The 26,814-nt window shown below is 48.1% G+C and overlaps 2 protein-coding genes across 2 annotated transcripts in view; both read left to right on the top strand.

The window, feature by feature from the left end:
• LOC148028899 (uncharacterized) overlaps positions 1-26,814 on the top strand; it is a 138,987-nt gene that overhangs the window by 96,169 nt on the left and 16,004 nt on the right. The window contains exon 10 of the mRNA XM_087688631.1: positions 24,908-25,009. Within this exon, the coding sequence (XP_087544757.1) occupies positions 24,908-25,009 (102 nt within the window). The remainder of the gene's footprint in view (positions 1-24,907; positions 25,010-26,814) is intronic.
• On the top strand, positions 1,813-16,092 carry LOC148028900 (uncharacterized). Its single transcript, XM_087688745.1, has 3 exons — positions 1,813-2,025; positions 14,849-15,439; positions 15,478-16,092. Exons 1-3 carry the CDS (start codon positions 1,813-1,815, stop codon positions 15,526-15,528), a joined length of 855 nt encoding a protein of 284 aa, XP_087544871.1. The 3' UTR covers positions 15,529-16,092.

The following is a 26,814-nucleotide window of genomic DNA, read 5'->3' as shown; positions in this document are numbered from 1 at the left end:
GCGGCCCTGTACATCATTTTTAATAAGAACAGGCTGGTATTTCTCATGGACGATCATAAGCATGCCAAAATAGTACATAGGATGTGTCCCTGCATAAAACAGGTGAAACCCATGGCAATCCACAACTTTTTCTGCTTCACCGTGACTCTTGTGCTCAACCGCACACAAGACATCCCACTGGTTCTCATGCGAGACAGACCACATGGCATGTTGCTTATGATGAGAACAAATGCCTCATACATTCCATGTGGCTATCTTCATATATCTTCAAAGAAAGAGAATCAGGAACGAGGCACCTGTTGCCTCGATTACACCTTTTCCGCGAGAACATCCAGGACACCTTCATTTAGAAAATCAGCTAACACTGCAAAAGAATTCTGGCGGCCCGCTTTAGAGGTAGATGGAATATCCACTGCCTTGGGAGTGGAATGGGGATAACGATGATCCCAAGGTGTAATCACATTACCTCTAGTATCAAACGCCAGCTTAGCAGGTGGGCCCTTTGGACCGTCTGTATATACTTTCCTTGTAGACTGATTACGGGGGGCAGAAGGAACCATAGTATGTGCAGCATACTATGAAGAGAACATTTATTTCCTGTGCATATACATGCACACGGAATCCTGTGAAACATTAGGCCCAAATCCACCAGGCCTACATCCAACTTTTTACCTTTTTTGGGACGTGCCTCTAGCCAGTCATTGCTACGGGAATCCAAACCCAAGACCTGTTGTTTACCTTTATCCAAAACATTAGGTGGCTGGGGGGCCTCCTGTGCTGGAGCATCAAGCACCATGTCATCCATAGGTAGCACAACATGCACATCATCTGAAGACGGTTGCCTCTCTGGGCATTCGGTCATAAAATGCCCCAATTTTCCACACAAAAAGCAGTGTCCTACAAAGTTGCCCCATTTCAAGCGAAAGTGCAAAAGATGCATGCCAGAGAAATTGAGGCAAAGCCACGCAGGCCTTTTTATGGCCGTGTCCCATAACATGCATAAAAGGTTTCGATTCATGGCCCTTAGGCTTGGGGGAACCAGCACTGTTCCCACAACTGCCATCGCATCCTTTAACAATGGCCAATAGACCGCCGGACAATTTTCCACTTCAACCCACACCGGGCATTCACGTTGAAGCAGGCGCTGAAAGTCTGCCATAGGGCACCATGGCACAACATGGACCAAGCGGCGATCAAAGAACAATGGCAATTTGGACAGGAGCTCAGCCCGATGCTTCTCTGATTTCAGCAGCACCTCATAAAAGCCGCGGGGTCCAAGAAAGATCTCCTCAACACACTCCCCTTGTAATAAATGATGCAGCCACTGGCGAATATGGGAAAGCACTGGGATCTTGCCAGTGAAGAAGAGTATAACCGCACGGTCATAAAACACCGAAAAAGATCGCAAGACAGTTTTCGGGTCCACCGTGGCTTCCAGCACTTCATCAGTTCCCGAGTCAGAAAAAGCTTCATGATTATGCTGGACATAATCGCCAAGCAGAGTATTGGCAAATTCCAGCAAATGCTCCCAGTCAATCTCCTGTGAATCTACAGAATCAGAGGCAACGTGCGCATAGGAACGTTCTTGCGGACCCATTGTCTCGTCGGAAGTATGCTTGGAGCGTTTGCCCGCAGGCGGCAGGTCAAAAGCAGACGGCATCTCCTCCGTGCAAGGAACCATATCCTCTGGCTCCTCTGTATCAAAATCCGGACCAAGGGTTGCCGCCGTTTGGTCTATAAACGCCATATCCAAGCCAGCCATACTATTGTCCTCTCTCTCTGTCTCTCACTCTCTTGCTCTCGCACTGTCTGATGGTGAAGTCAGCACTGCAGCCGCCTGCTATACAGACGGTCACAATCGTTGGGCAGGAAAATGGAGCAGATTCGCAGGGTCAAGTCGCAGGGTTAGGTCGCAGGGTCAGGTCGCAGGGTCCAGCTGCATGCAGGGAGGCACAGGGTAGGGCGGTGCGCAGGGCAATGAGGAAAAGCAGTCGCAGACGAAGGAAGGCAAGCGCACAAAGGAAGGTAGTCGCAGATGATGGCGGGCTTGAACGTGGTGTTCCAAGACGGCGATCTGCGCAACCATAGACGGAATCCGCAGGGGCGACTGACAGAAATCCTAGACGGGATCCCGTCTCATCCCCACCAGTATGCTCACCATCGATCCTTCGCAGAGCTCTCTCCCCGTCGTGTCGCTCAGCTCCAACGATCTCTCTCCCTCTCTCTCCCTCTCTCTCCCCCTCTCTCTCTCTCTCTCTCTCTCTCTCTCTCTCTCTCTCTCTCTCTGCGGTGCGCACTGCAGGTCGACCAGCTGTTCGCAGATAGGCAAGGGCAAGAGTCGAGCAGCAGGGTAGAACGGACCCCACGCTGGTCTAAGGGGAGAACGCAGGCAGCGCGCGAGGCAGAGGTGCACGTCTTCGGGTCAGGAGAGGCACGTCAGATAGCAGCGACACAGGAATCAGGGATCTCTCTCTCTCTCTCTCTCTCTCTCTCTCTCTCTCTCTCTCTCTTGCTCGACGCGGCTGCCTCAGCTCTGCGCACTGACGCAGAGCAGGATACCATAGGCGTTCAAGTGTTCACTCGTGTAGGCGTCGACGAGGCCGTCCGACAGGGCGCGTAGGTCTAGGTGAAGGCAGGGGCAGTGACCCGCAGGTCAAACGGGTGGCGGTAGGGAAAGGCGCATAAGCGACAGCATCGCTGCTTCTCCGTCCATCGCTTCGTTAATCTCTCTCTTCTCTCTCTCTCTCTCTCTCTCAACATCTCTCTCTCTTTTGTTTTTTCGTAAAAGGTAATTGTATTAATTACGAAAAAAAGGAACATCTCTCTCTCTCTCTCTCTCTCTCTCTCTCTCTCTCTCTCTCTCTCTTTCATAATAGGTAATTGTATTAACTATGAAAAAAGTACAAGATTACAAGATTACAAATTGCAAGATGGCTCTATGGCTCTAGGTCATCGTGCATACACTCTCTTTTATAGATGCCCAAAAAAATAAAGGAGTACAAAAAGTCACGGCAAAGAAGCGAAGCAATTACTGTATGCGAAGGGATCAAGTCCTCCCTAGAAAGGAGATTAGTGTGGTGAATAAGGTCCAACTACCAATGTAGGAGACCTTTCAACTTGGCAAGGTGAGTTTGCACCTTAGACAGAGAATCAAAAACAAAAATATTCAAGCAAAGACCCAATTGAAGGGGCACAAAGATGTGCCAACCACATCTTGGCAAATAGCAGATAATAGGGACTAGATTTTCCATGCAAAGGGCACTAAGGTAATGCAGATGCGGGGTAACATTCCTATGGGGGATTACCATCCCTTGCCATTGCAAAGACTGTAGATTTGGTTCACTACAGTTGATGAGGGAGGATTTGGCTACATTAATTCAAAGGCTAGAGGTTTGTGCAAAAAGTTTCTATACATCCAATGCCTTGTGGAGATTCTCTTGTTCTGCTTTAAGGATCATGAACATGTCATTTGTTAATGATTGGTCCACAAAATGTTTGCCAAAGGGAAGAGAGACCGGCCAGATGTCCTGTGGCCACCAAATTAAAAAGCATGGAAAAGACCGGATGGATCACTAGGGCAAAGTACAAGGGACTCAAAGGGTAACCTTGTTTGACTGAGCGTGCAAGAGTGAATGGCTCAATGACCCCACCATTCAGGATGACCTGTAAACAGGCATTTGTGCTGAATGTGTGTATTTATGCGGACCAAAACCCATAATATGCATGAGCTCTATCACAAAAGATCAATTCAAATAATCAAAAGCCTTTTTGAGATTCAATTGAACTAGCACAACGTCTTGCTTGGAATGCTTAGCATACTGAATGGCTAATTGAACATTCAATACATTATGCAAGATATTCCAGCCCTTGATAAATCCATACTGATTAGGTTTCACAAGGGTAGGGAGGTGCTTGTGGAGATGATTAGCCCTGACTTTAGAGAAACTTTTATACATAGATCCCATCAAAGAAATTGACCACCAATGTTTCAGCATCGAGGACGATGACACTTTTGAAATCAGCTTAATGACTCTCACCTTCCATGAGCCAGACAGTTCTAGTCTCCTAGGTCTGTTAGCACATCGGTGTCAAAGCTTTGGCAAGACTGGTAGCATAGGCTTCAAGAAACTCATTAGTCAAGCCATCCCATCTAGGACTTCTGTCCTTGGGCAGATGCAACAAAACATCTATGGCCTATCTCTCTAAAGACATCCCTATCCAAATCGTCATGCATATCTAGTGAAACCTGATCCCTGACCTGGACATAAAAAGCTGAACGGGCTGGATAGTTTGCTGAGTAGGAGGAGATGAAGTGCGGAGAAGGTCAAGGAAGTATTCTCTAGACATACACACAATGGATTGCGGGTTTGTAACCATCGATTTGTGTGCATGCTAGAAATGCACCATATTCTCTTGAGCTGGAGAGGCATGCAAGCCTTTAAAACTTTATGCGGCCAACATGAAGCATCTTGTAAGTTCTCAGTCAAGCTTTGCAACTGGACTTGATGATAGGATCTCAATTGGAATTGTCGAAGGAGATTTCTCAACCTTGTTGCCAGTGATAGTAGGAATAGATCCTTTGGAAAATCAAATAGCAAGGAGAGGACCAATGTCAGCATTGCTTCAGCAGGGTGCCGATGCTACTTGCAAAGAGAAGCATGATGTGAATACCTCATGCATGGCAACCCTCTTCACATGATGTTTAGAATCTCTGGCAAGAAAGCATCATCGTGCATAGCTACATGCTATCCAAGTGGGACCATGTGGGAGAGTACTCTACTGATTGAAAAGTGAAACCCCAATCCGATGGGTGGAGTTGAGCTATGCATGACCATAAGAACACCTAAATAGTGTCGAGTTGAGGCCCCTACATAGAACAAATGGAAGCCATGGCAATCCATGATTTTACCGGCGTCACTTTGATTTTTATGCTCTTTAGCACATAACACATCCCTTTGATTATCATGCCAAATGTGCCACATATCATGTTGCTTGCGCTATGAACAAATGCTACACACATTCCAAGTGGGCGAGTGTCATATATCATGGTGAAAGGGTAGTAGTGTCGAGGCTAATTTTGCCTTGATTGCTATTTCATAGCCAAAATATGAAGAGCCCTTATCTAGAAAGTTAGCCAATAACGCAAGTGAGTTTATGTCCCTACGCTCCACTTGGGAAGTGGAGGGATCATTTCATTGTTTTGGAGTGGCCCATGGATATCAATGATCCCAAGCGCTGATCACTTTACCACGGGGATCAAAAGCAAGCCTTGACGAGGGTTTCGTGAATGGTCAATAGAGGCCTTCAAAGTAGAAGATTTTCGAGGGCCCATTGGGATTGCAACATTAGCAATAGATATACACGATGCCTTATCTTTCCAATGCACGTAAGTACGTAAGGAGTCAAGTGAAGTACTAGGCATAGTTTCTGCTAGTAGGTGCACATCAAACTTTTTGCCTCTTTGAGCATGGATATCAACGCAATCTTGGTCAGGGGAATCCAAAGGCTACATAGGTTGTTTCCCTTTATCTAGAATAGGGGACATTGGGCCCTCGTTTTCTTGAGGGCTATCATCCATAGACTATAGTAGCATCATGGACTGGTGAAGCTAAACAAACATCCCCCTCCCTCCCCCACAAAACCCAAAACCCCAACCCCAACCCAATCCACATCAATGGTCTTTTTGGACATTCGGCCATGAAATGCCCGAACTATCCACAAGAAAAACAATGCCATGCAAAGGTTCCCCACTTTAAATGATAATGCAATGAAGACATTCTGGGATGATTCAAGTGCACCTAGTTGGGCATTTGTGCGCAATATCCCACATCATGCGCATGTGGTTGTGGTTGGCAGCATGCAAGCTAGGGGGAACCAATATTGTGCCAATCATTCCCGTAGCATCCTTAAGCAAAGGCTAGTAGACCACCGGACAGCATTTGGCTTTAACTCATACTGGGCATTCATGCTCATAGTTGCACTCATACGTAGTACGAACTGGTTCGTGCTATACAGTTCGTACTGTACCGTACCGTACGAATTCGTACCAAAAAACAAGCACCTTTTTTTTTTTTGGGTGTGGTTGTTGTTGTTGGCGGTGGTTTGGGTTGTTGATTGTTGTTGTGGTGGTGGTGGTAATTTTGTAGCCTTGATCGATCAACCAAGAAAGGGGGTGGAAGCTTGATTAGACTCCTCATACATGTTTTGTTAAGATTTATCCTAGAGCCAAAGGCCATACATAAGGTATTCAAGTAGTTCCAAACGCTTCTAATTGATGTCCCATCATTTTTCACAATATGTTAGTGTTATCAATAAATAAATTCAGCACCATTTGAGAATCATTAAGTAGCTTAATCCTATTGAATTTACCTTTGTTCACAGCTCATTTTGCACCGCCCAATCCAAAGCATTAGTACACGTTGCTGAATTAGGACCTTACGAAGACCCTGCGACACACGAAGTAAGCTATGTAGGAAGGGGGATCTGGGGGGCGTGATCTGGGCCATTGTGAAGATCCATCTCAAGGACGGTCTCCAATACCCGCCAAGTGGTCTACACTCTTGGAGACCCTCTTGTAGCAGGACCTTCTAGGTCTACCCTCCTGGTGTGAGACCGCCGACTACAAGCTTGCCCAAAAGGGCCATACTTTGATACTCTGGGTCAATGATCCCAAGCCCTCCCTTTGACTAATGTTGGATGATGGTCGTCTACGCCACCTTGGCCCGAGAGTCCCTAGAACCGTCCGACCCGGCCCAAAGGAAATTCCGTACTAAGCGGCGAAGCTAAGCAACACAAGACGAGGAGAAGCATCAATATGAGGCGATGTACCAAGCCGTCGCTAGGAGGACCTGGTTGACCACCAGGGCTCGGCCCGCTAGGGAGAGGCAAGCAATACTCCAATAGGTTAGCTTCCTCTAAATAGAGTCGAGGATTGGGAGAAATTGCTGGGCGGGGGTGATGTCGAGTCCCACCTGGAACCCTAGGTAGCGGACAGTCTGCCCTCTGCACACCCATCTAAATCCCAAGTGGACGCCCCAATTTGTATTAGAGTCCAAGTCTGTAAGGAAACCAACCGACTTCCACCAGTTGATTTTTGCTCCTGCCGCAATATAGAACACCTCGAGAGCTAGTCTCACTCTCTCGAGCATCAACTCATCGTCCTCTATGTAGTTGCTATATCATCTGCATACTCTGAGTGTAACAGCTCCGTCTCCTCTCTCACTGGAAGTCAGAGGCCGCGTAACCCACTCACACGTGGTTTGAGGAAGTGAGACATCGCCTCTGCAAAGAGTAGGAACAAATATGGGGCCAGTGGGCGGCCTTGCCATACCGAAACTCCTCCCCTCTCCTGCCACCTATGAGAACCCTGATGATAGCCCATCTGTAGAGTGCAGAGACCCCATGGATCCATGCCTGGGAGAAGCACAACCTCTCCACGGTGCCCTCCAAGAAGTCCTAGTCCACCCTGTCATAGGCTTTCTCAAAATCCAAGAGTAGTACAGTCAATCCCTAACCATTGTGTTGGGACCACTCTGTCGCCTCAAAGAAGGTGAAGACATTGTCTAGGATGCTCCTATCCTGGACAAAGCCTATTTGTGTGTCATGAATGATGTCTGGAAGCACGGGGCAGAGTGGCCTATCAATCATCTTTGCTAGTGCCTTATAGGCAACTGGCAACAAGTTGATTGGTCTCCATCGGGATAGCTCCAACCGGTCTCCCCCTTTGGGGAAGAGACTGATAAGACGTGTCGATAAACTCCCTAGCATCCAACTTGAACTGAAAATCTCTTGGAAAGCCAGTAGTAAGGGGTCCTTTACTACCTCCCAAAAGATGGTGAAGAAGGCCTTAGAGAGGCCATCCTCTCCTGGGCATTTTTGCTTGCTCTGTGTGTGAAAAGTCTCCTCTAATTCATTCTCTGTGAAGGGGGCTAGGAGGGAGCGTCCCATCTCCTCTTTGACGAGGGACAGGATGTGATCCCAGACCTGTTGTTTGCAACACTGTCCTCTGGCTGACGCTGTCTCTTGCTGACGCTGTCTCTTGCTGGAAAAGGCGTTTGTAGTAGGTGGCAATCTCCATCACCTCGTTTGGGTTAGAGCGAATCCTCCCATACTGATCCCAAAGGCTGTGTATCTTCTCTTGTGAGGTGTGGGGTTGGTGTGCTTGAAAGAACTCCCTGCACATTGTGTCCCCCTTCCGTGCCCAGAAGGCTACTGAGGTGCGGAATGAGAATTTCGAGTGCTTGTCCTCTAGGCCGGCGATGGTTGCCCGTGCGTGCACCTCCTGTAAGGGGAGGATGGGATCCCCTAGTGTCTCCTATAATAATCTCTATGTGGCTGCTAGGTCCCATCGCAGTGCTCTCTTCTCCTCTTAGCACTGTTGCCTCGTGTGAAGGGCTGCCTCGTGGCAGATATTGCTCAACTCGGCTAGGACCTCTGCAACCCCCTCTACGATCCGGTCCCTTCTGCTCCACTTTGTTGAGCTAAAATATGCATTACTTGCTGATTAGCCTCTTAAATAGCCCCAAAACACACTAAAAATGCTCTTTTATAGTAAAACCCTAAAACGGGGAGTGGTTCGAGAGAGTTCAGTGGAAACCCTAAAACGGGGAGTGGTTCAAGAAAGTTTGGTGGACACCCTAATTTTTGGGGCGCCCTTCCACATCTATAAATAGACAGGCTGCCCCCATTCAGCTATCATCCTTGTTTGCAGGTTACACCAGCCCACACACTCTCGTCTAGTTTCCAGCCTGCAGCCTGCCTCCATTTGTTGTCCAGCCATCATTGACTGGAGCCACATCATCTTCAGCCTGTCCATTGCTGTAGGCGACAGCTCTCAGCTGCTGGCGACCTACTCCAAACTGTCCCAGACTGCTGCTGTTCAGACTGCTATCCATCATCTCCAGGGTCAGCCAACCTGCGTTTTCAGCATTGCAGGCCCTGACACTCTCTAACTCTGTTTCAGCCTGCTGTTTACAGCAAATTGTGCACAGTTTCCAGCCCCCAATTGGTGGTACACTGCTGCGTTTACCAGTTTCCAGCCTCCAGACTACTGCGTTTTGGTGACCAGCCTGCTGCCATTCACTATTCAGCACTCCTACACTCCGACTGGTGGTCACAGACTTGGGATCCGTCTTTGGTGGATGTCACACTCCAACATTGCTCTACTCTTGAGCACACTATACACTCTTACATTCATTTACAGCATTCATTAACTTCAAAGTTGTGTTCTCTCTCTCCCTTCTTCTGTTTGTGTTTGAGTTTTTGTGTTTGAGTTTTGAGTTTTGCGTTTAGGGTTTGAGTTTTGAGTTTTGGGTTTAGGGTTTGAGTTTTGCCCTTTGTGTTTGTGTCTGTGTCTTTGTGTTTCTATCGTGGTCGTATACTCTGTGTGTCCTCAATCCAAACCCTAGCAATCTTCTTAACATGGTATCAGAGCCGGTGCTCTTGTAAAGAGTATCTTGTGGATATTGTTGAGAGCTAGTCTTTGTGCAAGGTACACAAGACGACTCGTAACCGAATCACAATGTCCCAGACACCTTCTCCAGTTCCTATAATGTCTTATCAGGCTTCTCCATCATTGGAGGCCCTGAGACGGCATTATGGACTCAGTGAGGAGGACGACACTCCACCTTCACTAGATTTCACTAACATGACCAGAGGAGGACTTTGAGGAGTACTATCGCAACAAGTACGGTGATGTTTACACCCCTCCTACCAATTTTGCTACCACATTCGGACCAGTTGGTGAGGCTGGCCACCTCTCCGATCATGGAGGACATACGGCATTCGGAACGTCTGGCGATCCATCTTCATTATCTTAGCCAGGTCCAATGTCAGGTATGTACAATTCTTTTGTGTTGCATGAATCAAAACCCTCGCCTGTTTCTTCTTTTGAGGTACAGGATCCGGATGGCTTTGCGTATGTGAACTTCAATAGAGGGGGCTCACGAAGCAAACGGAATTCAGGTACATCTACAGGTTCTGTTTCATTTGAGCATATCACACACACTTCTCACTTCCCTCCCATCCCACCCTCTTCTATATCACACCTTGATCATCTCTCATCATCTTTTCAAAATCTTGGATTACACTCCACATCTGCTTCACACACCCTAGGGGTTGGATCTTCCATCTCCGCTCCTAGAACCTTTTCCTTCTCCACCCCATTCTCTACCTCTTTGCACCATAGTACTTCGTTAGGGGGAATGCCACCCTTTAACACAGTGCCTCTCACCTTCCAGCAAATGAGTGCACCCATAACTCCTGGGTCGACTGTGATGGGCATCTCCCTCACTATCCCCAGCTTCACATCTCCCATGACCACTCATATGTAAGGGTTTCCATCCTCAGCTTATGGTGCGTCTTCACACTCTCCTTGGGTTACACCTACGTAGGGATTCCCATCTTCTGCTCCTAGTGTTTCCATCCCACCTCCTTGGGTTCCTCATGTGGCTACCATATCCATGCCTAGTCAGCCCATCCCTACCTATGGATCCACGGTGCACACTACCTGCATGCTTGGTGGGAACTCTCTGGGGCCCATTCCCAAGTGTACTCCACTCCCCCATCCTAACCCCACTACACTTTTTTACACTATTCATCTCCGAGCACTACCACTCCTGTTGCAACGATCAAGAATGCCTTCACGGATAAGACACATTTTAACGGGTCAAATTTTACTACTTGGTCGAATTTCATGCAACAAGTACTTGAGTCTCAAGGTCTTTGGGACCTTGTCATTGGTCTAGAGCCTATGCCGGACCCTTGACTAGCTCACCCTGACTATATCCATCAATGAAGAGTCCGCAATGCTACAGCCAATGTTGAGCTGATGCAAGGATTGCTTCTTGAGTTTCAGTCTCAGTTGCAGCACTTCCCGCTCGCGTCAGAGCGTTGGAGTCACCTTCTCGATCGGTATGTGGCTCGTGATCGTACTTGGTGCATCAATCTCGACTTTGAGCTTCAAGAGTTCTCTCTTAAGGAAGGGGATGATCTGAAAGTCAAGCTGGTTGACTATAGGCGGTTACTTGCCGAGTTTGCCACTACTGGCTCTCCAAAGCTAGATGATGATCAGGTTACATTCTTCTTGAATAAGTTGCCCGCAAAATACTTTGATTTCATTCAACACATCATATCCCAACCTCGATTGCCAACCTTCTACGAGTTTGAGTGCCAGTTCTTGCGTTACGCAAGGCTGCATGATCAAGTCCACAAGAAATCCTCATCATAGTCTTTTTTAGAGCAGAGGGGGTTGGTTGCCTCTTCTTCGGGAGGGAAAACCACCAGTGGCAAGAACTCGCAAGATGCGAAGGCAAGCCAATCAAAGAGTGACTCCTCTTTCTCCAATGGAACCAAAGAATCAAGACCTCTCTAGCAACAACTCCCTAAGAAAAACCGGTTTTGCACACACTGCCAGAGAGCAGGCCATGTAGACGAGAAGTGTCGCTCCAAGGCCCAAGGTCTTCTATCTAAAAAGCCTCAGCAGACCGCTACGACTCCACAGTCCAGTGGGGCTACGCCTTCCGCTCCTGCTTCATCTGCTCCTTCAGCACCCGTGCTAGACATGTGGCTCGAGTACAGCCTCAGCAGCCCATCTCTTTCACTACCCCCTTGAGGGACTGGTTGATTGGTCTGCAGGTTCCGATCCCGTTGCACTTCATGCATCTATCTCATCTTCCTCTCCACCTTGTCAGGAGTTCCCTTGGCAGAGGCCTGCTACTGGACGTACGCGATGGTAGCCACCTTCTTAGACTAGCATGTCTCTAGGTCCTTTCAGATACCCTAGGTCAGTCTAGCATTCATTTTTCGCACTCTTAGAGTCGGGCCCATAGGATTTTTGTCTCTACATTTTAAGTCTTCTGTTGCATTTACTCACACACATACACATTTGCATCTTTGCACTCGTTCCTTTAGTTAGCTTTTCATTTTAGTTTAGTTTAGTTTTTGGAGCATCTCACTACTGACCTCTATGATTGCAGACTTTGATCTCCTTTGCAGGTTTTGTTTTTAGTGTAGGGCTAACATGTAGGTTTGCCTAGTCCTACTTGGGTTGGAGACTTGGGATGCGCGCCGTTCCTTCATGGTTTCATCATCCTTGGAGTTTTGCTGTTCTACCAGCATGGAGGCTTCCCCTCTCAAGGCGGATTGTGTAGCATCTCTCTTGATGCTATCATGGCGGTGACTTCTACCTAGCTCTTCCAGCTGGGATGCTTCCTCTTCCTCTTCATTCCTTATGGTTCTCAATACCACACGAAGACCGACATCAGGCTTCTCTTTCTTCTTCGGCATCTATATCCAGGTTGAGAGGGGGTTTCCACCCTTCTTGGTATTCTACAGGCTTCAGCACTTTGTCTTCAACATCGGTTTCTCCCCCTTGTTGTACCTTACCCTTTGCATTGCATGATTTCATCATCTTTGTACTAGGGCGCTTGGGCAAGTGAACAATTTTTCCATGAGGGACACTGTCCAAGTGGCACCTGCTGCATGAGCATTCTTCAGCATGTAGCATACTTTGCATCTTATTATGCAAAGCACCACTTGAGCGGATCCTAAGCTGTTTCCACCGGCAGCTGTTGTTACCACACCACCATCCTCCTTCATCACATGGATACCTCATCACCTACTTTTCCTCGTCATTGACACCCTGAGTGGATGGGTTAGCTTGTACTGTTTTGTGATGTGTTGGATATACCCTCCCTACTCCCGTCTTCTGGGTCACTATTCCTCAATCGGCCGCATCCCATAAAATTTACCACACTTATTCAAAAAAAAAAAAACACACACACACAAAAGTTCCATGTAGTTCCATCTACCTTTGTAGGGCTTGGTAGGCTACTAGGCAGCTGACTTGCACCCTTTGTCCGATACCCTGTCCTCTCTAGGGTGACTACTTGGATTCCCTTGGTAAGATAATCATTGCCTCTGTAGTCTTGGTAGGCCACTGGGCAGTTGACGTCCACCCTTTGTCCAATGTCTTGGCTGCTTTGGGGTGGGACGCCTTGGGGTACATAAACATCACCATGGCTGGCCTAACCTTTGGGCTCAGTTTTGGGCCTGAGAGGGGGTGTTGAGCTAAAATATGCATTACTTGTTGATTAGCCTCTTAAACAGCACCAAAATACACTAAAAATGCTCTTTTAGAGTAAAACCCTAAAACAGGGAGTGGCTCGAGAGAGTTCAGTGAAAAACCCTAAAACGGGGAGCGGTTCGAGAAAGTTTAGTGGAAACCCTAATTTTTGGGGCGCCGTTTCACATCTATAAATAGACAGGCTGCCCCCATTCAGCTATCATCCTTGTTTGCAAGTTACACCAGCCCACACACCCTCTGCTGCTGTCGGCGCCCAGTTTCCAGCCTACAGCCTGCCTCCATCTGCTGTCCAGCCATCATCGACTGCAACCACATTATCTTTAGCCTTTCCATTGCTGTAGGCGACACCTCTTAGCTGCTAGCAACTGCTCCAAACTGTCCGAGACTGCCATTCAGCCTGCTGTCCATCATCTCTAGGGTCAGCCAGCCTGCGTTTTCAGTATTGCAGGCCCTGGCACTCTCAGACTTTGTTTCAGCCTGCTGTTTATAGCAGATTGTGCACAGTTGCCAGCCCCCGATCGGTGGTACACTACTGCGTTTACCAGTTTCCAGTCTCCAGACTGCTGCGTTTTGGTGATCAACCTGATGCCATTCACTATTCAGCACTCCTACACTCCAACTAGTGGTCACAGACTTGGGATCCGTCTTCCGTGGACGTCACACTCTGACATTGCTCTGCCCTTGAGCACACTGTACACTCTTACATTCATTTACAACATTCATTCACTTCAAAGTTGTGTTTCCTCTCTCCCTTCTTCTGTTTGTGTTTGAGTTTTGAGTTTTGCCCTCTGTGTCTGTGTCTGCGTCTTTGTGTTTGTGTCGTGGTCGTACACTCTATGTGTCCTCAGTGCAAACCCTAGCAGTCTTCTTAACACACTTCCGACTCCAAATCTACTCAATCTATCTCTTCACCTCCTCTCTCTTGTAGATTGAGTCAGGGATCTGATAGGATCGTGTACCTGGGGAAGATGTTGGGGGATCAAGTGTTAGGAGGACCGGGCAGTGATCGGACAAAGTGGTGCCAGTCAATTGCCCTATTTGGCCTCCACAAGAGCATCCCCACTCTCTCACATAGAACCTGTCCAACTTCTCCAGCAAGACTCCGCCTAGCCGCGTGTATCCCCACGAGAAGTCCAATGACCTTTCCCTCCTGTGGAAAGCTGGATCTCTCTAAGCATCGTGAGCTCCTATTGCCAGTATGAAGACCTCCCATGCCTCTTGCTCCTCCCCAGCCATGCCATGGTAGTTTCTGCCTCTAGCTTATTGGTCCTCTAAGGCCTCTAGGTTGTTGCAGTCTCCTCCAACAATCTAGGAGTCCACCTCTGGGAGTCCTGCTGCAATATCCACCCAAAACCTGCTGCGTGCCCTGACCTGAGCGGGGGCATAGACATTGAGGACTTTGAGGCACGAGTTTCCAATATCCAACCTGACCCATAGAACCCTCTCTGCCACAATTGCCCCATGATCCCGTATGTAGGCAGTAAGGCTCAAGCCAATAGAGGTGCATATGTTGGATATCTCACACGCCTTACTTACGCCTACGCTCACATGGGAGTGTGCGGGTGATCACTAGGACACTGGGGCACTTTTTACTCTCGGTAGGAGAGGTTTTTTCCCCCAGATTATGTGTACTATTTTGTATGTGCTTGTGGTGCACACTTACGGGCACTTACTATGTTCGGGTGTGAACAGCCCCTTATAACCCTAAGGTATAAGGGTTATCATTTGTACTTTCATTTTACACTCTATTCAGTACTATTGCAGTGGGTGTCGTGCTCAACTCTGTCTCTCACTCTCACACTGTCTACTGCACTTCAGCTGCACCTCGATCCTCTCCCATCTGACATTTGGTATCAGAGCTCAGCTCAGAGCAGTCTTCAGTCTGCAGTCTGCAGCCCACTCCAGTTCAGCCAGCCCCCGCCAGTTCTGCCCCAGCCGCCTGTACCTGTGCGTGTCCTGCACAGCGTGCTATCTGTCCTGCACAGCGCGCCCTGCCCAGCGCGCCACCTGTACCTGCGTGCTGCCACCTCTGCCCAGCGTGTCCTCTGCCCTGTGTCTGCCCAGCGTGCCCCTTCGCCTGTCAGTCTGCCTGCGCAGCCTCCCTGCGCTGAGCTAGACTGTGCCGTCAGCTCCAGCTGCCAGCGCGCCACCTGTTTCCACCACCCAGTCCTGGGTACCGCCTCCTCTGCCCAGCGCGCACCCAGTCCTGCCTGCGCGTGTCACTGGACCTGCACGCCTGTACCTGTGCGTCAGTCCGACTGTACCCAGCAGTCATTATCTCGGGAATCGTGCCCGTCGTCAACACGCAGAGGTAACATTCTGCACTTTTCTTTTACACAGGAGTTCGTGCAACAGGTTCAGTTTTCAGCATTGGGAAACGTGCTGAACAGCAGGTTCAGTTTTCAGCATTGGGAAACGTGCTGTGTCTGTCTGTGACACATTGAATGCACATTTTGGGGCTTTTGTAACAGACATTTGTGACAGAAATTTTGGGCAGAAAATTTTGGGGCTTTTGATGTTTTAGTGCTGCTGAGCACTAATTGCACCTTGGGAAGCGTGCATCAGTGACAGTTTTTTTTTACAGAGTACCCTTTGCACATTAATTGCAGACTTGTGTTTGCTGCAATTTCTGGAAATTTGCAGATTTCCAGCCCGTACTGCATTGACATTGCTCAATTGCCTTTTGGGAAATAATGGCAAATCAGGGAGGAGATGTATTCACCTATGTGTCCAAGGAAGACCGATTGGATGGGAACAATTATTCCCTTTGGTCTTTCATGATGAAGAATGTATTAGTGGCAAAAAATTTGTGGGATTATGTCAGTGGAGAGGAAGCACGACCGGGAGTTGTGGCTCCCGCTACTCCTCCTCCAGGAGGACGTGCAAGAGGGCAACCTCAGCCCCCTCCACCTCAGCCCGCTCAGCCACTTCCCCCAAGAACTGCAGCTCAGAAAACTTGGGATACACGGGATGCACAGGCTATGTCGCTGATTGCATTGGCAGTTCAGCGTTCTATCATTCCTCATATTCGTTCAGCAGCTTCTTCACAAGAAGCTTGGTTGATATTGGAGCAGATGTTTGCAGGAAAGAATGAGACTCGCATCTCTTTCTTGAAGAAAGAGCTAGAGACTCTAAAGATGAATGAGGGTGATTCTATGCAGGATCATCTCAACAAAATTCAGGACTTGCGGGAGCAACTCATGAATGTGGATGAGTACTACTCAGATGCGCAGCTGATTTCTACGACATTGAATTCACTGCCTCCCTCTTACTTGGCTTTTCATACTGCCTTGAACCTCACTATGAGGATTTCGAAAGAGCCCATCACTTTCATTCAGCTTGTCAGTTTGCTTCTAGAGGAGGAACAAACTAGACGGAACAGTGGTGTGGATGGTATAGCCTCTGAGCAGGCTTTTATGTCAAGGCAGAAGGGTAAAAACAGCCAAGGGAAAAATGCTTCGCAGAGTTCTGGTAGTAGTAACACTTCACAGACAAGTCAGAAACAGGGGGGCACACAAGCCAAGAAAGGAAAATGCCATTACTGTAAGAAGCCTGGCCACTACATCACTGAGTGCAGGAAGCGCATCGCCAAAGAGAAGAAGGAGTCAGGGATGTCTGTTTCTGCAGCTCCTTCCACTGCTAGTGAGTCCGCGTCCTTTGTTGCAGACAGGGACTATTGTTTTTACACTTGCAGTTATGATGTCTCTTGGGCTGATAGAGCATTTAGCTCTACAGAAGATGCTGACACTTGGTTCTTTGACAGTGGTGCTTCACGGCATATCACATCTCGTAGAGATTTGTTTGCTTCTCTTGGTGCACCTCCCGTTGGGAAGTCTGTTCAGTGTGCTAATAATGCATCATACCCTGTTCGTGGTATTGGGGAGATTCAGTTTACAGCCATTGATGGCTCTATTCTCCGCCTACAGGATGCTTTGTATGTGCCTGGCATTAAGAAGAATCTGCTTTCCATTTCTTCTATGGCACGTTGTGGTTTGCAGGTCACCTTTGATGATGACCGTTGCATGGTCCGTGACAAGGAACACATGACATTGGTCTTGACAGGTTCTCTGTGTCATGGGTTATATGAGTTGGATGCTCTTTCGGTAGATCAGTCTGCATATTTGACATCCACTCTTACTCCTGCTATGTTAGAGGCAGAGTTATGGCATGCTCGTTTGGGGCATGTAAACTATGGCAGCTTGATGCTATTACAGCGTACTCAGATGTTGGAAGGATTACCTCTCTTGGAGAGACCTCCTGAGCATTTATGCGAGGGTTGCATTTTGGGGAAAATGCATCGTTTCTCTTTTCCCCGTGATGTTGCTTTTAGAGCAACAGCCAGATTGCAGCTTGTGCATTCGGATGTTTGTGGGCCCATGCAGACACAGTCATTGGGTGGTTGTTACTATTTTGTAACATTTATTGATGACTTTACACGTTTGTGCTGGGTCTACTGTTTGAAAAAGAAGTCAGAAGTGTATGATGCATTTTTGGCTTTCAGTGCACTTGTGGAAACTCAGTCTGGTTGCAAGATTAAGACTCTCCGTTCGGACCGAGGGGGGGAATACATGTCCTCTATGCTGAATTCTTATTTGCAGCAGAAGGGCATTATCCATCAGTACACTACTGCATATACTCCACAGCAGAATGGGGTAGCAGAGAGGAAAAATCGGTCACTCATGGAGATGGCCAGATGTATGCTGAAGGCAAAGAGTTTGCCTCATAGTTTTTGGATGGAAGCCGTCATGTGCGCTTGCCACATTTTGAACAGATGCCCTACCAAGGCCTTGAAAACCGTCACACCTTTTGAGGCTTGGCACAGCCGCAAACCTTCTGTTGGCCACTTCCGTACTTTTGGGTGTCTTGCATATGCCCATATTCCACAGGTACTTCGAAAGAAGTTGGACAACAAGGCTGTAAAATGCATCTTTATGGGATATAGCAGCGAAAGCAAAGGCTACAGACTCTATGATCCCGTGACCAAGAAGGTTTTTGTCAGCAGGGATGTTGTATTTGATGAAAAATCAGAATTATCCTTGGCTGGTTTTGATACATATCAGGCTGCCCGTGATGTCTTTGAAGGGCTGCTGCCCATCACATTTGGTGATTCAGCTGGTACTTCAGCAAATGAACCTAATGTTCAGCCAGCTGCTCCTATGGAACATGCAGTAAATCAGCACATTGCTGAAACTGAAATTCAGCAGGAACTTGTACACAGTCAGGAAGCAAGACAGGTGCCTAGATGGTACACGCAGACTATGAGAGATAGTCATTTGGAAACACCCTTGGCTGGTCGTACTCGAAGGCAAACTCGACTGCATGATTCAGCACATTCCATGGAGTTGGTTATGGCAGCATGTACTCATGATAATGAGGAGCCTGAATGTTTTGAGGATGCACGACATAGTGTGCATTGGATGGCAGCCATGCAAGCTGAATTGGATTCTATTCATAAGAATCATACGTGGGATTTGGTGTCTTTGCCAGTTGGCAAGCGTGCCATTGGTACGAAATGGGTCTACAAATTGAAAAGGAATGCAGATGGATCCATAGATAAGTACAAGGCACGGCTGGTAGCTAAAGGCTACGCACAGAAAAAGGGCATTGACTATGAGGAGACCTTTGCTCCTACCTCCCGTATGACGACCATTCGGTCTATGATTGCCTTGGCTGCACATTTTGGTTGGAAAGTGCATCAGCTGGATATAAAGACTGCATTCTTACATGGGGAACTTCAGGAAGAAGTGTATGTACAGCAGCCCATTGGTTTTGCAGTTGAAGGCTCAGAAAATTTAGTATGCAAGCTGAAAAAAGCTCTATATGGTTTGAAACAAGCTCCACGAGCTTGGTACGCAAAGATAGATGCTTTCTTGCTTAGTCAGGGGTTTGTAAACAGCCCATCTGAGTCTACCCTTTATGTACATAAAGAGGGGGGATCCATGCTGATTTTGTGTCTATATGTAGACGACCTTTTGCTCACTGGAACACGTGCTGATCAGATTTCAGCATTCAAAAATAATTTACAGCAAACTTTTGACATGTCTGACTTGGGTATTTTGCACTATTACTTGGGCATCCAGTTTGTACATGATGCTAGAGGCATTGGATTATGTCAGTCAAGGTACATCGGGCAACTTCTTGAGAAGTTTGGCTTACAGGATTGCAAGCCAGTTTGTACACCCATGGAACCTGGGCTCAAACTGTCATTACATGATGACAGTGATTTGTTTGATATCCATACTTATGCTCCAGCAGTGGGATGTCTCATCTATCTATGCCACACTCGGCCAGACATACAGTTTGCCGTTTCAGTTTTGAGCAGGTACATGCATCAGCCTCGTATGTCGCATTGGCAAGCTGTGAAGCGTGTGTTTCGTTACTTGCAGGGTACTAGAGCTCTTGGATTGCTTTATGCCAAGGGGGGACCACTGCAGTTACATGCTTACAGTGACTCTGATTGGGCTGGTGATTTTGATACTCGTCACTCCACTAGTGGCAATTGTTTCTTTCTTGGCTCGTCATGCATTTCTTGGCTTAGCAAGAAACAATCCACTGTTGCCACGTCGTCATGTGAAGCTGAGTACAAGGCAGCCTTCACTACTGCAGTTGAGTGCGTATGGCTTAGACGCTTACTTGCTGATTTGGATGTATCTGTTACGGAGCCTACTCCTTTATATACTGACAGTCAGAGTGCCATTGCAGTGGCACGGAACCCTGTGTTTCATGCTCGCACGAAACACATAGAGATTCACTACCACTTTGTCAGAGAGAGGCTACATGCAGGTGATATCAGCCTTGTCTACTGTCCTACCACCAGCAATGTGGCAGACATCTTCACCAAAGCTCTTCCACGAGACAAATTTGAAGCATTTCGCGATGCTTTGAATTTGACGCCCTTTGGTGGCGGATGATCCTTGTACACTTGATCACTCTTCACTCCAGGGGGGTTTGTTGGATATCTCACACGCCTTACTTACGCCTACGCTCATATGGGAGTGTGCGGGTGATCACTAGGACACTGGGGCACTTTTTACTCTCGGTAGGAGAGGTTTTTTCCCCCAGATTATGTGTACTATTTTGTATGTGCTTGTGGTGCACACTTACGGGCACTTACTATGTTCGGGTGTGAACAGCCCCTTATAACCCTAAGGTATAAGGGTTATCATTTGTACTTTCATTTTACACTCTATTCAGTACTATTGCAGTGGGTGTCGTGCTCAACTCTGTCTCTCACTCTCACACTGTCTACTGCACTTCAGCTGCACCTCGATCCTCTCCCATCTGACAGCATACGCCTCCACTCCTGCTATGGGCATCGATGGTGTACTCCTAGTAGGTGTGTGGCCTGCCTGGGAGAACCTTCCCTACCCGATGGGCCTGGGCAGGGGTGAGCTTCTGCTCCTGCAGAAGTAGGATGTCTATCCATCCCGCAAGGGCTGGCTACAACTCCTGCCGAACAATCAACTTCCTGGAACCACGTACCCCACTGTAGTGGAGACTATTCACATTCCAGGATGCAAGGTGTAAGCTCATGGGAAACCTGTGATTGACCAAACATGCATTTGTTCGGTGTGAAAGCTATTGATGAGGACAAAGAACTATGGGGTATGCAAGTACGCTTTGCCGCAGGCCTTGATGGCGAACTCCAGTCCTCCCTAGTGGGCCTCGGGTAGACCATAGGAGTGATTGATGCTCCAGGTGGTACTACCAATGCATCTATCAGCCATGCTGAGAGTCGTGACTCTATACATTGGTAGAAACGGGCTGCTTGTGTGCCAGGGGCCACTCGATCACATCCATCGAAGCTCTCCACCACTGTGGAGGGGCTCGAAAGATAATGCTCAAGTGTGGGACCTCGACACCAGCCCAACAGTTAATGTCCATCATGCAACTTGGGGATTGCTATGCAAACAGTGCTAGTCCTTCTCCCATCCATTGGGAGATGTGGTTCGCCACTTGACTTTTCATCCCCTCCTCTATCTGTGTCGTCGTCCAATCCCCTGAGTGAGAAGACTGAAGGAAAAGGGCGTAGTTTGGTCCATCCGATGGTGCTAGTAGATGGACCTTACCCCTCCTCGACTTATGAACCACGAAGATCCCCACCTCTAGAGGTAGTGGAAACTCTCCGCGCTCTGCAACTCTCAGGTAGGACCACGGGCCATTGCGGAAGAACTCCTGTGGTAGGAGTTGTGCCTGTCTTGGGAAAGTGTGACGGGCACTAGGGACAGATGAGCTGGTGGCTGTGTGGGGAGGGCAAGATTGCTGGTGCGAGAGGATGTAGGCGTGTGTGGTTCATCACCTCCTGTGGGAGGAGGGGGGGTGGGTCTGGGGGGGGATCACCTGTATCGGGTGCGGATCAAGGGGGATACTCGGCAGGGAAGGTGGTGGGGGGGAAGAGCATCGAGGGATGCTGGGGTGGTCAGAGATACATTGCGGGTGTGGGGGAGGGCTAGTGGCCCTGGAAGGGGGGGGCTGCAGGCCAAGGTCAGTGGGGGATCGATGGAGGTGGGTGTGGGAGCTGTGGGATCTCAGGTGAGGTAGTTTGTGGTGTGGGTGGTGGATGTAGGGGACTGCGGAGTGCTCTTTCTGGGGGGGGCGCTCGCCTTCTTGCTCCCTGTTATCGAGGGTGTGTCTTGAGGAGCTGGCTGCGGCCCCCCTGCCGTCTCCCTCTTTGTCGTCTTTGGACCCGTCTGAAGCCGTCAGTGTCTACCTGTGGGCCTGTCTGTGGAGCCGCCTTGGCTCCGAAACGTGTGCAATCTGTTACTTGATGCCCAAAGTCGTGGCAATGCAGGCACTGCCTTGGTTGCCAAGTCACAATGAGCAGCATGCTACCTAAAGGAGTGACCTCCTGTCTCAATCTCCAGGAACTTTGGTATACTCTTTGTGTCTTTCACGGCCACTCGTACCTTTGGGACTCTTGCACCTATCACTGCATCGGCGAAGGAGGCAGGAAGAACTGTGCTGAAGAGCCGTCCAATGTCCTCCACTAACTAGCGGTACTCTACTGCCAGACTGGGGAAAAGTAAGGTGACTGGATGTCTGAGAAATCTGTTATGGAGTGCAAATGTCTCCACTGTGAAGCCGCTATACTAGGGAACCATGTAAATGACCCCCTTCGTGGAGGCATAGGGTGAGCTCTCCACTAACTCACGAGTTGCGTCCGCAGAGGTGAGTCGAACCATGAAGATCCCTTGGCCCATGAGGACTGTCTCCGTGATCTGCGCTGTGCCAATGCGCAGCGTGGAGTGGAGCCAATCCCGCAGTTGGGCTTTTGATGGGGAGTGTTCAACGACCTGACTAAAAATCGCTATTTCTTTCAACTGCAGCTCTGTGGCACGGATGGGTAAGAGGTGTTTCTCAGAGAGGATGATGCGCAAGGTGTTTGATTGGGGGGCACTCGTAGAATGTGCCGGTGTTTGACCAGAGGTTTCCATTGCGGGTCCTTGTTGAGAACCTACCTATCACACTGCTGTGCTACCGGAGGGGGGAGTTGTTGCAGGGGGAGGGAGCAACTTGGGGGGGGGGGGGGGGGGGGGGGCGGGGGGGGTTTGCTATTTTCAAATCAGGTGGTGTGTTTGCCTGGCCAGGGCCTCAAGGCAGAGGAGGCAAGGGCAGCGCGTGGGGTGGGGGGGCAGGCAGCTAGGGGGGAAAGAAGGCCGGAGCAGGGGTAGGTGGGTTAGGTGCATGGCGGGCGGGTGGCTTTTTTTTTTTGGGGGGGGGGGGGGAGGGTGGTGCAGGGGCGCAGGTCGAGGGCGATGGCTGGCCGGGTGCAGGGCAGGGGGGAGGCGTATGTGACGGTACAGGCGGAGGCAGGGGCAGCTTTGCGACGCGATGACAGGAGTTTAGGGTTATAGAGATACATCTCCCTAGAGGACAGACATCTCATTGACGGAGAGTTTCCTTTTTCTACTTTTACTTTTAGATCATCGACATGTTTTCTTTTTATAGGACACTATTTCACTTTTCAGTCTTATAGGCATGTTTTTCATCTTTTCTCATTCTAGATGAGAAACACACCATCATTATATGTATTGCTTTGGTCTCATAGGCCACATTGGCCTTTTAGAGACGTACTCTCTCTCTCTCTCTCTCCCCATAGTCTCGGTCACTTCCGACACTCCGCGCTTACTTCTACAAATAGATATATTCTAGGCTTTCCTCAGTCTAAATCTGCCAATCCTCCCATTGTACTCTATGCAGGTCCTAGCTTCCAGCCCTGCCTGCAAAATTGTGTATCACAGCCTTGCACATTCCATGAGAGGATCCTCATGGGGGGTGTCTGAATCTTTGGGACTGGTGTAGCTTTACAGCTCACACCTGACTTTGCTGTCTCTTGCAGTACACAGTATCGAATCTCCTCTCTGCTAGCTTTTCCTAAGACAAGGAGAGAAAGTCCTTGGAGTCTAATAAGACATTCAATCCATCCATCTCCATCTCATGCTCTCTCTCTCTGATGAGGAAACCGCTCCTTTCACGTGCTGAGTATCAGAGATATGTGACAGTATCAACTGTGGAGACTCAACTAGATGGCTTGAGAAAACTGCAGTCACACATCTTGAGGGTTCTTTGAAACATGGGGTGTGTGGCACACCTGTCTCTTGGGGGCCCATTCATATGGGCTGGGTGTCCTTTGGAATGTTGGGCTCTCTCATCTCTAGCCCTTGAGGGGCTGCTAGTACGCAGGGCCTTTGCAGAAGTGGCAGGTGGCTAAGGTGGTGCTGCTTGGGCAGCCTGCTGTCTAAGGTCTGTAATTACTCTCCATTGTACCTCAACCTGCCTCTGTTGGTCCGTGTCTCTCTGGCCTTGTCCCTGTCTAAAATGAGCCTGCTCTCTATATCCTTGGCACTGCTGCCTCTTGAGTTGCCATAGTACTACCAATACTAAAACACAATGTGCCATCTCTGGTGCTCGGCCTTGCTCCTCCTGTGAGGCTGAGGACCACCACCTCCCTCATCTCAAAAGGAGCTCGTCATTGGTGGTTCTAGGGCAGTTTGCTACAAGATGACCTATCATCTTGCAAGTGAAGCACTGCCCATGGAGACTCGTGTAAGAAACTAGCTGAACTAGGAACCCTTCATAAATGGATGGGCTCCTGATGTCTGAGGAAGGGCATCAATAGATCTTGTAGGGACAATAACCTTGATGACAAGTAATACTGGGGGCCCTTCAAGACCATGTCGACAAAGAACCTGTCTGTCTTTGCATGACATGGCTGAATGTAATTCAAATTTTGGACTCGTCGAGGCTTGGAAAGGAGATGGCAATGATAGTGCCAACTTGGAGTGTAGAATAGTCCTGGCCTTTGACCCTTTTGTTAAAATATGCTACTACTGAAGTTCTGACTGCAAGATGGTGTCAAGTGCAGCCTACATCTGCGTGAGTGAGCAAAACTGGATCTTGAAGCACCCCTTTCCTGGGGTATCACTTGGGTAACCATGTTTAGGATGCTATTAAGAACTGCTTGGATGGAGTCCTTAAGGGTATGGGTGGGGATGTCGACCTCCAACCAATCTGTAAGACACTACTGACTACAATACCTCCCATTATGTACCCAAAAAAATGCAACTTACAGTATTTTTGGTGGAATTCTCAAACAAATATATCAAATAAAAGGGTTGATTATTTTACCCTAGCCATGCTTTAGAAGTGTGGAAAATCTATGTACAAATTGGAACTTATACCAAATGTTTCTTCCTAAGGTAATTTCTCTTCTACAATGTAGATGAAAAGGTGAATGAAGTGATTTTGTTATTTAAAAACAAATAAACAAAGAAAGTGTTTTGAGACATTCATAATAACTCAATTATTTTATATCTTTTGCAGTTGAAATGTGCAAAAGAGAAGATGTCAATGCTTGTAGGAAAAAGTGACAATGATGACAGATTAATAACAGCTTTGCGCCTTGAAATTGAAGCACAAAAGCAGGTACAATAAGAGGTGTGCAAAGAGTTTACTATTTGTTAACCTTTAATAACTGCTTGCTTTAGGGGTTTGGTCCACAAGATTCACATAATTGAAATGGTAAAATGTTGACATCTTTTTATATTAGTAAGTACTCATAGTTATTTAGTTTAAAGCTTGTAAGACGTTTGCTACTCAATGCCATAATGTTTTTGTTTTCCTTACGGCTTTAGGAATGCACTGTGAGGATTTTTGACTATCCAATAGGTCTGCTTGAACTATTAAGATCCTGTATGTCTGCTCTTTTGTTCCAACAACTTAGTGTGTCTCAACCTGGCCAACAAAAAAAAGAACCCATGTGCGCTGCTCAAGCCAAGGAAGCGTTTTCCATATACTCAAGTTTCAATTTCTGCTGAAATCTGGTCTGTAATCAGAAATTGAAATATGAGAGAGAGAGAGAGAGAGAGAGAGAGAGAGAGAGAGAGAGAGAGAGAGATGGAGTAAGATCCTCCCGAGGGAGGTTAGCCTTAACCTCCCTCGGGAGCATTCGGTAATGGATGCGCCGGAAAGCCGCAGGTGGCATGAGTTGGCTCTTGCTGTTCTTAAGCAAGATCTCTGGTCCTGGCTGCACCCATCTTCTACAGGGTTTACTTTCCATTCCGCTCAGTATGCAACAACATGGTCGCGGCTAGACCGCATATACATCATGCAGAATGATGATTTCCTCCCTGAGATGCTTGAAATGAAAGTGTTGCAGCAATATGCCTTGTCGGACCATTTTCCTCTGCAGCTTGAGATGCTCGCACAACCCATTGCACCTTTTAAGCAATTTCTGGAGAGGCTCCCTTTGCGTTTTAACTCGTCTTATTTGAAGCATGCAATCTTTCAGGGTTATATGTAGCAATTGATTGATAGATTCTTAATGGACTTCTCCTCTCAGGGCACTGCTTCGTTTGAACAATTGCTCTCTAATGTGCAGCGGGTTGCTCGGCAGTATGGAATCCATCATGCCTCTCTTTGTCGACAGCGTCGGCAAGCAGCGGAGGACTTGCTGGCTTTGGTCCGTTCTCTGCTGGTGGACACTCCAGATGATGCATTTCTACTAGCACTGGCAATGCGTGTAGCTCATCTTATTCAAGAGTTTCAGTTGAAATCGTATCAGCAGGCCAAATTGCAGCATCTGATGGAGACTTTGCAAGATAATGCGTGTCAGACTCATAAGTTCTTTCGAGCCCTCCATGCCTCTCCTGCTAGAGAGAATATGACTAGACTCCTGGGTGCAGAAGGCCACCTGGTCCTTGATCCGTAGACTATTGTGCATATGTGTTGGAATTATTTCATCGACCTTCTTGGTTCCACTTCTCCACCTTCAGCCCAAACTACTCAGGCCCGTTCAGTTTTTTATGACCTGGTCCGCAATCAGGTTCCGCAGGGCATGCAAGCTACTATGGAGTCAGATATTTGTGAGGCGGAGGTTATGGATGTTTTGTTACACTTGCCCAAGGATAAAAGTCCTGGCTGGGATGGTCTCACCAATGAGTTCTTTGAGGTTTTTGCTACCCAACTGGCGAAACCATTGACGGCTTTGTTTCAGCAGGTGTGGGAAACGGGGATTATGCCCTTTCTCATGAAAAGGACTTATTAAACTGCTTCCAAAGGTTCCTTCGCCGTCTATGTTGAAACATTGGCGCCCAATTTCTTTAATGGGTTCTATGTACAAAATCTTTTCCAAAGTAATGGCGAATCGGCTCCACAAGCATCTCCCTGCCATTGTGCATCCTCTTCAATATGGTTTCATTAAGGAACGAAACATTCTGCACAATGTATTA

This window comes from Lygodium microphyllum, chromosome 11 (genome assembly GCF_053477565.2).
Source record: "Lygodium microphyllum isolate KBCC chromosome 11, Lygodium_microphyllum_v1.1.10, whole genome shotgun sequence".
NCBI lineage: Eukaryota > Viridiplantae > Streptophyta > Polypodiopsida > Schizaeales > Lygodiaceae > Lygodium > Lygodium microphyllum.
This window is presented reverse-complemented; position numbering and strand designations above follow the sequence as displayed.

Coding starts and splice junctions, on each gene's coding strand:
- LOC148028900 (XM_087688745.1), top strand. CDS start 1,813: ATGGTGAAGTCAGCACTGCAGCCGCCTGCTATACAGACGGTCACAATC. Junction 2,026..14,848: donor AGGCAAGCGCACAAAGGAAG/GTAGTCGCAGAT, acceptor GTACTATTGCAG/TGGGTGTCGTGCTCAACTCT. Junction 15,440..15,477: donor CACAGGAGTTCGTGCAACAG/GTTCAGTTTTCA, acceptor GCTGAACAGCAG/GTTCAGTTTTCAGCATTGGG.